The sequence below is a fragment of the Mobula birostris genome, chromosome 1 (assembly GCF_030028105.1).
Source record: "Mobula birostris isolate sMobBir1 chromosome 1, sMobBir1.hap1, whole genome shotgun sequence".
NCBI lineage: Eukaryota > Metazoa > Chordata > Chondrichthyes > Myliobatiformes > Myliobatidae > Mobula > Mobula birostris.
Genome location: NC_092370.1, coordinates 145,849,320 through 145,863,552, shown reverse-complemented (window position 1 = coordinate 145,863,552; position 14,233 = coordinate 145,849,320). Strand labels below are relative to the sequence as shown.

General features: G+C 40.6%; 1 protein-coding gene across 4 annotated transcripts in view; it reads left to right on the top strand.

Moving 5' to 3' along the window:
- Nucleotides 1-14,233, top strand: part of LOC140200264 (dual specificity calcium/calmodulin-dependent 3',5'-cyclic nucleotide phosphodiesterase 1A-like) — a 293,234-nt gene that overhangs the window by 158,014 nt on the left and 120,987 nt on the right. For all 4 annotated transcript variants that reach the window (XM_072263358.1, XM_072263348.1, XM_072263338.1 and 1 more), the window contains exons 7-8: nt 5,632-5,772; nt 13,244-13,344. In XM_072263358.1, the coding sequence (XP_072119459.1) occupies nt 5,632-5,772; nt 13,244-13,344 (242 nt within the window). The remainder of the gene's footprint in view (nt 1-5,631; nt 5,773-13,243; nt 13,345-14,233) is intronic.

The window sequence follows — 14,233 nt, the reverse complement described above, 5'->3', positions numbered from 1 at the left end:
ACAACACAGGAAGAATCCATGTTAGAATCCCTCTGTGGTTCCTCAGAAATAGGCTTTATTGTCAAATGTACTTCAGGAAAAACTTGTCCACCTGCTAAGTCATTCCCTAACAATAGAGCAACATCATTTACAGGTAAAATGGATTGTAGTCCTACTTTAACAAGCCCTGCAACTAACCCTGACCTTAAATTTACTCTATGTAAATGTACTGGCATAAGGGCACTCCCAACTCCTCTTATATAGTTTACCTCACTAATGTCAGACTCATCACTAAACTGTAGAACACTGTCTAACATTGGTGATTGGGAAGCTCCAGTATCTCTAAGTATTCTTATTGGTATAGGATTGGATTCCTCTTTCAAGGATACAAATCCCTCTGTTATAAAATGTTCATATCCCCTCTTAACTTGGTCAGACTCTGACAAAGCTTCATTAGTATTTATCGAACTCTGTGGATTTACAGGCTTTTCAATATGCTGCACACAAGCATCTGGGACTACTTCCTTCTCTTTCTTGATCAATCGGAAACAGTTAGCTATTACATGTCCAGGTTTCTTACAATAATTACAAATAGGACCAAAATGTCTTTCCTTCACATGTCTCCCTTCATCCTTACCTTTCTCACTAACGTCAGATTTAATTTCTGATTTACCTTGACTCTCTGTGCTATTTTTCCTTTTAAAAGTCCTACCTGGAGAAAATTTATTTTTATGAATTAAAGCATACTCCTCAGCTAATTTAGCAAACTCCTGCAATGTAGCAGTGTCCCTTTTATTTAAGTATGTCCTCACTTCAACAGGATTGCTTCTTTTAAATTCCTCCAGTAAAATCAACTCTTTTAATTTATTATACTCCCCGTTCACATTTTCAGAGGAAACCCACCTCTCAAAGCATACTGATTTCTGGCAGGCAAATTCCACATAAGTTTTTTCCACAGACTTCTTCAAATTTCTGAATCTTTCTCTATACGCCTCCGGGACTAACTCATACGCTTTCAATATATGCTGCTTCATAGTATCATAATCCAGTGCTTGCTCAGCACTTAAAGCTGTATAAACTTGTTGTGCCTTGCCTTTAATTACACTTTGTAACATCACTGGCCATTGCTCTTTTGGCCACTCTAAACTCAGAGCAACAATTTTGAAATGCTGGAAATATTTATCCACTTCTGTCTCACTAAATGGAGGAGCCAAAATAACCTCACGACTAGCTACATCATTACTTCATCGCTCAGAATATGTTTTGGCTGTTACTTGTGCAATATAAGGCATTTATAAAATATAAGTCCCATTATAAAATGGCACATGCATTATTAAATCATGGATTATCTCCATTTTTAGTTTCAATCAAAGCCTATAATCTTCCGAACAGTTTTATAGAAATTTTAATGACAAACATTCCTTGTTACTCAAGCAAAGTACAAAGAAATCTCTCTACTTTTTCAGAGCATTCCTTATTGAGCAAAAGATGATGTTAAAAGATTTTCTAATAATTTTAAGAACCATGGAAGTGGGCTGCTTTCATGAGAAACATAATTGATCTCTACAGGGAACTCTCTGGTAAATAAATGAATCTGAATATGGTCCTCATCACTATAGTCATAGAACGATACAGCACGGACACAGGCCATTCTGCCCAATGAGTGTCTCCCAACCACAATGCCCATGAAGCTAGTCCCAATTTTCGGTGTTTGGAAGATATCCCTCGAAGTCCCATACCTCCATGTACCTATCCAATGCTTCTTAAATGACACTATTGATACTACTGTACCTGCCTCAGTAACTTCCTCAGACTGCTCATTCCATATACTCACCACCCTCGGCGGGGCAGTGTTGCCTCTCTTGTCCTAGCAATGTTCTCATAAATCTTTTCGGCCTTCCTTCCATTTTAACTATGCCTTTCATATAACAGGGTGACCAAAACTGCACATACTACTCTCAAGTGTAGCCTCACCAAGCACTTATCAACTGCAACATAATGTCCCAATTCATCTACAATGCTCTGACTGATGAGGGCCAGCATGCTAAAGATATTTTTCACCACCCTGATTACAAGTGATACTGCTTTTAATGAACAATGCACTCACACTCCTATGTGTCTCTGTTCCAATGCACTCCCTAGTATACACTCCTTAGTATAAGTCCTATATTGATTCAAATTTCCAAAGTGCACCATCTCACATTTATCTGTATTGAAATCTATTTGGCACCCCTTAATCTACTTTGCTAACTGATTCACCTAATTAGCTCTCCCTTGATTCCACGTGATCTAACCTTCCAGACCAGCCTCTCACAGGTGGACCTTGTTGAAGGCATTGCTAAATTACAAATAGATGACTACGCTGCCCTACCCTTGTATACCTGTTTGGTTACCTCATCAAAAATTCTGAAAGTTTTGTCATGCACAACACACCATGCACAAATCCATGATGATTTCTCTTGATCAGATTCTGTCTATCCAAAACACTAGCAAGTCCTGTCCCTCAGGACTTCCTTCAGTAACTTCCCTGCTACTGATTTCCGGCCGATCAACCTATAGTTCTCGCTTGTCCTTGTTATATTTCCAAAACATTGGAATAACATTAGCCACCTTTCAGTCTTCAGGAATTTTACCAGTGGCTAACTAAGAATCAAATATCTCTGCAGGGGCCTCCCACAAAGTCCAACAATGTACTCATCAGGCCCTATAAATTTATCCACTTTAATATGCCTCAGGACTACAAATACCTCCGCTCTGCTAACATGAATGTATTCCACACCATCTCCACTTGCTTCCTTCCCTCTTGAGCACCACGATTTTCTCTTCAATAAACACTAAGGAGAAATAGTCATTAAAAATCCCACCCATCTCCTGCCTAACTGTCTCCTTAGGGAGCCTTTTTCTTTTAATCTGGCTGTGGAGAGCATTCTGACAGGCTGCATCACTGTCTGGTATGGAGGGGCTACCACACAGGACTGAAAGAAGCTGCAGAAGGTTGTAAATCTCGTCAGCTCCATCTTGGGCACTAGCTTGAGAAGTACCCAGGACATCTTTAGGGAGCGGTGTCTCAGAAAGGCAGCGTCCATTATTAAGGACCTCCAGCACCCAGGGCATGCCCTTTTCTCACTGTTACCATCAGGTAGGAGGTACAGAAGCCTGAAGGCACACACTCAGTGATTCAGGAACAGCTTCTTCCCCACTGCCACCCGATTCCTCAAAGGACAATGAAGCTTTGGACACTACCTCACTTCTGTTAATATACAGTATTTCTGTTTTTGCACATTTTTAAAAATCTATTCAATATACCTAATTGATTTACTTGTTTATTTATCATTATGTTTCTTTTTATTTATTGTTATTTTTTTCACTCTCTGCTAGATTATTGAACTGCTGCTGCTAAGTTAACAAATTTCACAACACATGCTGGTGATAATAAAGCTGATTCGGATTCTATTGAATCTCTTTGTATTTTCCTCGATCTGACCTGCCAGATCCATTTTCGTACCCTCTCTTTGGCCTTCCAATTTCCCTCTATTCTTAACCTTTTAATAGTCATCAAGAGATTTACTTTCCCTGACCTCCAAAACCCAAGGTGGGCTTCCTTCATTCAAGTTCAAGTTGAAGTTTAATTGTCATTGAATCGTTTATGAATGCCCTTGAATACAGCCAATTGAAACAGTATTCCTCTAGGGTCACGGTGCAAAACACAGTACCTACAGACACTCACAGTACAAGGCACTTATAGCACATACTGTATAAGGTAGGAGTAAACATACAGTCACACTAAACAATATAACATAGTGCCAAGTCCCTGTGTGTCACGTCCTAAAGATTGATGTTGTTGGCAAGAACAAGCCTACTGCGTTCTGCAGACAAACGTAATCCAGCTTGTCTTCCACCCAATGAACACTGGAGGCAGCACTGAAAGGAGCGGCCAGCACCCAGTCAGCACGGACTCCAGTGAGCCCAACACGTCTCTACTCTCTCCCACACCACCTTCGGCGTCTCTACCCCGGGTTCTGCAACAGGCGACCCCATGGCTTGAGGCCTACTCTGCGCTAAACCCAAGGCCACACAGCTCCCCCACCATCGGTCTCACCAATGAACCGGTGAATTGGGCTTGCAGTATTCCATATTACCAATGTTGAACAGGGTCTTGTAATCACAAGGAAAATGTGATCACATGCTCCACTTGTTAGACTGCACATGCCCTGTCACACTGATTCCAACATCTTCCTGTAGCTGGCAGCAACACGATCCACAGATATTTGTTGTGTCCCATGTTGTATAACATGGGCAATCATAGTCTTTCCATCACCATGAATGTTCCTGGCAGATGTTTCTACAGAACTGGTTGCCCATTCCCTTCTTCTAGGCAGTGCCTTTACAAGATGGTTGACCCCAGCCATTATCAATACTCTTCAGAGAATGTCTGGTGTCAGTGGTCACATAACCAGGACTTGTGATATGTACCAGCTGCTCATGCGACCATCCACTACCTGCTCCATTGGCTTCATGTAGCTCTGATTGGGATGGGGAGACTAAGCGGGTGTTGCACCTTACCCAAGGGTGACCTGCAGGCTAGTGGAGGGAAAGAGTGTCTACACCTCCTTTGGTAGAGACATATCTCCACTCCGCCACCCAAACGTTATTTATATATGTTTATTAACAATGTCACAAAGAAGCTTCTGATCTCCTTGGGTTTCAGCATCAGATTTGGAATGAGAAATGTTAAGAATTATACAACTAACAGGTTAGGGTGTATTTGTTGTAAGAGAAATCGAGTTAACATTTCAGGTTGAAGACCTTCTGTCAATTCTGACGTAGGGATGCTGACTAAAACATTTCCCCTAGTTCTCTTTCCACTGATGTGCTGGGTGTTTCCAGCCTTTTCTGGTTTTGTTTCTGATTTCCACTTTTATTAGAAATGGCCTCCTTAAGCCCATTGGTTATGTCTCCTTTCTATCAGTGGGAAGAGGGTTGGGTCAGGTTAAGAGCAGAATGGGATTATACCTATAACGAGACTGTATGTAGATTAGTGATACTAACAGCTAACCTGGCATTATTGATCTGCTTTAGGACACAAATTTCTCATTCATCTTCATAATTTGCCATGGTGGACATGAGGATTAGGTCTTTAAGGTTTTTAGACCAAAGTCACAATTACTAAAGACTTCACAAATATCTTTTTGTTTATTTATTGAGATACATTGTGGAATAGGCCCTTCTGGCTCTTTGAGCCACCCTGCCCAGCAGTCCCCATATGTAATCCTAGTCAATTATGGGACAATTTACAATGACTAACTAACCTGTCAACTGGTATGTCTTTGGACTGTGGGAGGAAACCAGAGCACCTGGAGGAAACCCATGCAGCCTGGCTAGAATGTACAAACTCCTTACTTGTTAACTTTATTTGAACAGAATTCAAAAGACATTTTGTTCGGTTTATTTGTGCTTATATTTTCTCTTGTTTTATTAGTTTGAGCTTTTTTTCTTGCTTCACTCAACAGAGTTTTAGTAGAACATATGGGAGATTGTCCCAGCTTTATATAATCTGATCACTGCAAGCCAATAAAACAGACTGCATTTCAGCATTTTATACCAGTAAACTTTCTTTACTGTCTCTATATCTGATGTTTTATTTCATTTCAGATTCCTATTTCTTCCCTTGTGTCATTAATTGAAGCCCTGGAAGCTGGATATACAAAATACAAAAATCCCTATCATAATCTGCTACATGCAGCAGATGTTACCCAAACAGTCCATTCACTTCTGCTGAGAACTGGTGTTGTGGTAAGTACCGTCCGGGTAATCCCTCTGTAAAATTGCATTTCTACAGCTAGTCTTCCAAAACCAAGGTACAAAGGCAACAGCTCCTTCCTTCAGGCTGCGGGTTCTAGTGAGTTTAACCGTTGACCAGGTTGTAATTGTCATGCCCCGATGTTGTGTTGCCTGAATGAGCTGCATGAGCTAAATGTTGTACATTTGCGTTGTACATTGTTACAGATTTGGGTGCTTTCATCAGCTCAGAGTGTCAGCAGCATTGTGCTGCAGAGGAACCTGGCATAAATGGACAGGTACAACCTTTCCAATCCATATATACGTAGAGATGAGAGTTTGATGAATTTAACCTCTATATTTTCACTTTAATCTTATGAAACTTGTGTACAGAGATTTAAAAAATCTTACATTTCAAAAGCCATAAAGCAAGACAGTATGGATACAGGCACTTTGGCCCATCAAGTCCATGCCAACCATGAGCCCACTATCTAGTCCCAATTTCCTGTGTTTGGTCCATATCCCTGTAAGGCCTGCCCCTGCATTAACCACTTGGAACTCACCTGGTAGTGAGTTCTTTCTATTTATTTATTTACTTACTTATTGAGATACAGTGTGGGATAGGCCATTCCAGCACTTCGAGCCACAACAGTCAGTAATCTCCCAGTTTAATCCCAGTCTAATCATGGGACAATTCACAATGACACATTAACCTACTGGTACCGTTTTTTGACTGTGGGAGGAAACCGGAGCACCCAGAGGAAACCTATGCATCACAGTGTGAACATACAAACTCCTTATAGGCAGTGGCGGGAATTAAACCCAGATTGCTTGTACTATAAAATGTTGTGCTAGCCACTACACTACCATGTCATGACACTCCCTGTTGCCCCTCAGGTTCCTTTTAATTTTTTCTCCTCTCACTGGAAACATATGCCCCTAGATCTGGACTCCCCTACACTGGTGTAAAAGAAACTGCTACCATCCACCTTATCTATACCCCTCATGATTTTATAAATGTCTATGTCACCTCTCACTCCAAGGAACAAAGACCTCGCCTTGCCAGCTGCTCTCTATACTCAAGCCCTCCTGGCCACGCCCTCCTAAATCTTTTCTGCATTCTTTACAGTTTAACCATATTTTTCCTGTAACAGGGGAACAAAACTGTACACTGTTCTAGATGTGGCCTCACTAACAACATATACAACTGCAACATGGTGTCCCGACTCTTGTAGTCAAAGTCCTGACTGATGAAGGCCAGCACGCTGAGTGCCTTTTTCACCACCATGTCTATGTGTGATACTGCACACGTGTGCATGGTTATGAATATGTTCCCATACGTGAAGGTTTTGTACCTACGTATGTTGTCCATCTGGATTTGGGTGCTTTCAGAGGTGTGTGTTTATATGTGTTCATATTCACCCTTAGGTTGGAGGAGCAACACTTTATATTCTGTTTGCCTCCAACCTGATAGCATGAATGTTAATTTCTACTTACAGTAAAAAAATTCCCCCTGCCTCTTCTTCTATTCCCCACTCTTACCTCTTCTGACCTGCCTATCACTGCCCCCCCCCCGAGTTCCCTCCTCCTTCCCTTTCTCTTATGGTCCACTCTCCTCTCCTATCAGTTTCCAGCTAGCCTCCTCCTCTCTCTACTGTGGCGTCTTCCCCCTTGTTTCTCAGCCCTGATGAAGGATCTCAGCTTGAACTGCCAACTGTTTATTTATTTCCACGGATGCTGCCTAACCTGCTGAGTTCCTCCAGCATTTTGTGCGTGTTGCTTTGGACTTCCATCATCTGCAGAATTTCTCGTGTTTATGTTCATATTTTCCTGTTGAATTTCTATAGGCTTCTCATAAACCCCAATTACATATATACATAGGAAATGGGGTTGAGAGGGAAAATAAATCAGCCATGATTGAAGGTGCAGCAGACCCAAGGGGCTGAATGGCTTCATTCTGCTCCTATGTCTTATGATTTAAAGAGAAATAGAAACAGGGATAGTAAGATGGTACACAGAGAGGAAACAAGACAGAGTGTGGGAATGAGCAGTTTTGTTTTTCAGGATGCAGCCTTTGATGAGGAGCACAGGCATTAGTGCTGTTCACAGTCTATATCAGTGAGTCATATGGAAGGATCATGTGCAATATATCCAAGTTGGTGAATACAAAACTGGATGGCGTTGTAGATGAATGGGCAAGGATATATCAGATGAAATACTAAGTAAAACAGAAAGTTGTTTCGCAACATGAGAGAATCTGCAGATGCTGGAAATCCAAAGCAACACACACAAAGTGGCAGGTCAGGCAGTATCTATGGAAAAAAATGAACAGTCAACATTTCAGGCTTAGAGCCTTCATCTGTATTTGTGTTCAGCTTCAAGCGGTCTATTGTAAACAAAAAAAAAATTCTGAGGAAGCAACACCTGTCCTGATGAAGGGTCTGGGCCTGAAATGTCAGCTGTTCACTCTTTTCCATGGATGCTGCCTGGTCTGCTAAGTTCCTTCAGCATTTTGTGTGTACTGCTAATAAAAAATTATTTACTTTGAGAGAAAAATTGGAAAATGAAATTTTTAAAAATAAAAATTGAAGGATATTGGTGCTGAGGAAGAACAGGGTGTTCTTGCTGGTGAACTACCAAAAGTTAATAGGCAAGTTAAGTAAACAATTAAGAAGTTGGATGGCTTTCCTTTATTGCAGGAAGGGTTGAGTTCTCTTTATGTCTTTCTCCAATTACATAGCGCCCTGGTGAAAACGCATATGGAACATCTTGTACAGGTCAAAAGGAGGATAGACTTGTGGTTCACGGATTTTAGTGAAGGTTCACAAACTGATTCATGGAATGATGGGTTCATACTGTGAAGGATGATTAAGCAGACTAGACTTCACTAGCTTAAAATGACTGGTGGCCTGTTAAAGCATTTATGATTTTTAAAAGGTTTGCCAAGATAAGTTGTTGATGATTTTCTCTTGCTCGGGTGTCCAGAACCATGGGTCACAATTAGTGGATCCAAAGGCTCCTCGGAAGTTAAGAATGAGGCATAAAACTTGCTGCTTACAATCATTTTATTAAGTGTTACAAGAACAAAGAAGATGAAGGGAGAAGCATGTTGAGAGACAAAGAAGGCAAAAGCAGACAAAGGTAAGGGGAAAGGGCTTAAGGAAAAGACAACAAAGAACGGTGGTCTGGTTGTCATTTACCAGACCACTGATAACATTAAATTCCATCGGTAACCAACCAAAAAGCCAAATTCAAGAAATATGATACATGCCACTGAAACCAAGATGATTTTAGAGAGATACAGAGACAACCATACGCATATGTGATTATATAAAACCTCAAACAAGCATATGAAAGTTAAACTACAAAGAAAATAACATTTCTACAGCCCAATCCAACACAGTCAAGCTAAGGGGTTTACCTAAGTGTAATGGATCTTGGGAATTCCCTACCCATGTCACATGTGGAGACTCAATCACTGACTATATTCAAGGTAGATTTTTAGATATTAATGAACTGAGGGGATATCGGATTAATGCAACAATGAGGTATGACATCAGCTGCGGTCTTGTTGAATGGTGAAGCAGGATGAGTGTCCTAATTGCTCACTTCTACTTAGAGTCAAACAAAGGTACAATACAGAAACAGGCTCCATGGCCGATCTAGTCTATGCAGAACCATTTAAACTGCCTCCTCCCCTTCACCTGCTCTGTGATCACAACCCTCCATACCCCTACCATCCATGTAACTATCCAAACTTTGTTTAAATGTTCAAATTGGGCTCACGTGCACCTTGTTCCACACTCTCATGACCCTCTGAGTGAAGAAGTTTCCCCTGATGTTCCCCTTTAACTTTACATCTTTTGCCTTTAATCCATGACCTCTGGTGGTAGTCCCACCCAACCTCAGTGGAAAAAACCTGCTTGCATTTACCCTACCTATACCCCCCCCCAATAATTTTGTAGGCCTCTATCAAAATCTTCTTTCAGTCTTCTATGTTCCAAGGAATAAAGTCCTAACCTATTAAATCTTCCATTATAATTCAGGTCCTCCACTACTTCCACTTTTTATGCAACACGTAATCTGCTGGAGTTGCTCAGGAGATAAAGGAACATGTATGGGCAGAAAGAAACTGTCAGCATTTTGGGTTGAAAATCCTCTTCCAAAAGAACAATTGGTTTCTTGATTCTAACATCTGCAGTCCATTATGTCTCTATTTTGTATGTTTTATGTTGTGCATCAGACCACAAGCTCCTTAAGCCTGCTCTATATTTAATAAGAACATGGCCTAACTTGACTTTCTTTCCTATTCCCCACAACCCCCGACTCCTCTATCATTCGGATTTCTGCCTGTCTCAGATAGGGTTTTCAGTGAACATCTGCTAAAGTTACAAAACCACCACTGCAGAAGTTTTGGGAAACTTTTCATTAGGACTGAAATAATTGTTCTTTGCACTGTCATCCCAGGTAAAATACAGAACAATTAATATAATTTCCATGTAAATAGTCAACATGCATGCCTCGGCATCCAACTAGCTGATACATTCATGGGCAACAATGAGAAAAAAATCCCCACTTGGTTCACTGAATTCACTTTAAGTGCTTATCATTTTATGGGATTTCCTTAATCCCCATCTTTTTAATGTTGCTCTCTTAGGGGAATTATAAACACAGAGATTTATGACATTTGCGATTTGTGATATTTACTGTGAGTGTTGTATATGAAGGGCGTAAGCATTGTTGAAAGATCCTGACCATGCATCTCACAATCCTTTTGAGCCACTACCATGAGGAAGGAGGTACAGGAGCCTCAGGACTAGGACTGGGTAACAGCTTCTTCCCTCAGGCTGTGAGACTAATGAGTATCCTGCCACCACCAAGGTCTTGTCACTAGGACAGTGAGCTGTTTACTGCTTGCACGTGCTGCACACTACATGAACTTTGAATGATATTTTATTAGCTTATTTATGCTAATATTTTGTTCTTTGTGCTGTGTGTGATGTATGTTTTCTGGTGCACCATGTTTCATTGGATTGCATATATATGGTTGTTCAGATAATAATAAACTTGGATTTGAACTTGAAGAAAGTTGATCATGCTGGAAAAATGGGCTTTGCAATTGTGATGCTTGGATAACCTACACCAGTCTGGCCTGGTGCAGGCTACACATGACATTTCTGTTTGTGCTCGGTATTCGAATAGCAATGACTACTCTGCCAAATGCATTGTTTAATGCACCATTGCACATCCACAGAGTTTTATTCAGGAGATGAGATGAAGTGAATCCACTGAGACTTATTATGAAGCACCATTGGCAGGGCTGACATACAAGGTTCATGAAAAATGTTGAAAACATGGATGTACCCTTTTAAAAGTTTAATGACGTATTCAGTAAACACAAAAACAAATCCATTCTCCAAACAGTTGTTCTACTGGTCTCTCACACATCTCCAAGTTACATACCTATCTCACTCTCTAAACAATCATCTCAATTTCAGTGACTAATCTGGCATTCATATTTTCCACTTCAGTGCCACATGTGCATCTGACAACAACATGTCATGGTTATACACACTCCTAGACATAATGAAGGACTTTTATCACACTGATGCTTTTGGTAGGAGGCTGGTACTAGCAACAACAGATTGATACATGAAATACAAATTCCATTGCAGTGAACGCACTGATACCGCACAGTGTTTAAAATAGTATACAGCTACTAGATAAATAGTCAGCTGCATTTTGCTGGCTGTGATTTGTATTTGCAAATTATATACACTTTGAAACACTACAGACAAATTGATGTACAGTAAAACTCTGATAATCTACAAACTGATTATTCCAAAGTCTTTATGATTAAACATCTAGCCGATTGGATAATGATGCCAGAGTTCTCTTAACAGTCTGCTGAGTCCAGATTGCAGTACATCCTTCCCACTCTGGGCCACATTTGCCACACTCACATCGCACTCATCAGAATCCCAGTTCCTACATGCCCTTTTAGCTCACTGGGGCCTCTGTTCCAATGCTCCCATTAAACTTAACTGAGTTCACTGTGAAGTTTATTACAATATTGCATAACATCTGAAAAAGTGTGAATTGGGGTATCAACTGTAATAACATCCAATAATTCAGAAAGACCTGCCATCTGGTAACATCATAGACCCAAGCATGCAGGATTATTGGAGTTTTACTGTACAGTTTGTGATTGATTAAAGAAAAGAGTATTGATAGATCAAGAGCTTAGATCTGGCAGAAAACTTGCGCCCTACTATGTAGCAGTAATCCCTGCCCACCGAGGTGTTTCTGAGACCAGACTACCTAGAACAGGCACCTCAAGGTACTGGGAATATACTCCCAATGCTGCTTCTAAAAATTCTGCAAGTTCACTAGAAGAGCAAGGGAATTGATATTGGTGTCCTCTTACAGGTCAACATTCCTAGTGCCGAGCCACTGGTTACACTCAGGTCATGCCATTTGCATACATCCAACTCCTGAATGAGGTGCCCAATTCCAAGCTCTGTCATGTGAATAAATTACCAGTTTAAAATTGGGAAAAATTTAGGGTAGTCCAGCATCCTTGTTAACTCTTGGGAAGCTCAGGGTCATGACCAATTCACAGTGATGTCGAAGAGTTTGCAATAATATCACAAACCTGAAACCATACATAGGGAGCAGAGCTTTTGCACTGGAAGGAGCAGACTATGAAACACCTACCCTCCTCATCAGTCGTAGTGTGGCTCATCTTAGAGGCACCTACCTTTCCCATGTTAGCCCCATTAGCCACCTCAAAGCCCACAAAACCAGACTGGATCCTCAATCCCAAGGGACTGCCTAAGAAGTAGAAAAGGGCAATCTAGTATGGAATATATAATAGCATACACAGTTACACAGGGTGACGCAGTAGCTCAGTGACAGAAACTGCTGCATCATGGTTCCAGTGACTTGGATTCAGTTCTGACGTCTGTTGTTGTCAATATCTATTTTACACCCTTTCTGTGACAACATGGTTTCCTCCAGGTGATCAGGTGTCCTCCCATCGACCATAAAGATGTGGGGTTGTTAGCATCAATCGCTACTGTAAATTGTCCTTTGTGATCATGGAAAACACAAAATATGTTAGAGTCGGATAAGTGTACCGTAAAGGCACTTTGGGGTCAGCAGGGACTCAGAAGAACCATTTTCAATGCTGTATCTCTCTGTGATGCACAGACATATTATTCCTTGAACCTGACCATGCAGTGTTATACCACACAGCCTACACACTGAATAAATCTTTAGGAAAAGTATTGTAACCAATTGCACTACCTAGTTGTAAATACTTTTGAATTTCTGCGAAAGCATATCTTTCTTTTTTCTGTTGTAAACATGTTGCTGTTGGCCTTGCAGTAGTAATGGTACCGAGGGTGTTACATCTTACTGTGAAACTTTGAATCTGCAGATCTGAATTAATTTGCATCCATTTTCCATCTAATGTGTTTTGTAGCACTGGATGACTGAACTTGAAATATTTGCCATGATATTTGCAGCTGCTATTCACGACTATGAACACACTGGAACAACAAACAACTTCCACATTCAGACCAGGTATCATCTATTTTAATGATTTTCTCTCTAACGTAAGAAAGCTATTCACAATGCTTTCCTTTGCAAATCTGCAATTCATTCAATGATGACCAATGCTCAAATTCATTCACTTTATAATGTCGTGGAATGTAAAGAAAGCGCTACTCAAATAACACATCTTCTCTCATATTTTTCATAAATTTTCCATTCATCATGTTATTCTATGCTGAAGACAAAGAATCAAGAGCAATTTCCAAAGACGCACAAGTGTAAATACCAAATCAGTTACCCTCCCATGTAAGCATGCAATTAATCACATGGATTTTAAGAGCAGCATGAAAATACCTTTAAAATCCACGTCCACAGTGACAAATTAGATAAAAATTGCTGACATTTTTAGCCATCAGAGGTTAGGTTTGGGTTTCCCCCACACCAATGAAGGTTGTCCTCAGTTGATGACTCTGTGATGTTTACAGGTTAGTAATACAGATGTTAAGATTATTTTATTTTGTGAATTTTCAGGGTTCATAGCAATGCAGTACTTTGTAACTTCCAAGTTATTACATCACTGATTGAAAAGTACCATGTTGTAATTCATGGTTCTTATAGGAAACACCACAGGATTCGTTGAAAGAAATGACATGAAAAGGAAAAAGAAACAAAGCTCACAAATCCCAAAGCCCCTAGACTCTCCCTCTCACAAAAACCAACAGATTGCCCACCCAGAAGATGGCAGCCAGAACATCAAAAACCCCAAACTTCCAATCCCCTTCCTTGCACAAAAACAGCACCGACAGCATCAAACCCCCAACCCCCTCTCCCACACACAAATATATTGCCCATACAGGAAAACCATGGAGAACATCAGACCCTGTACCACCAACCCCCTCTCCCACACACAAAAACCAAC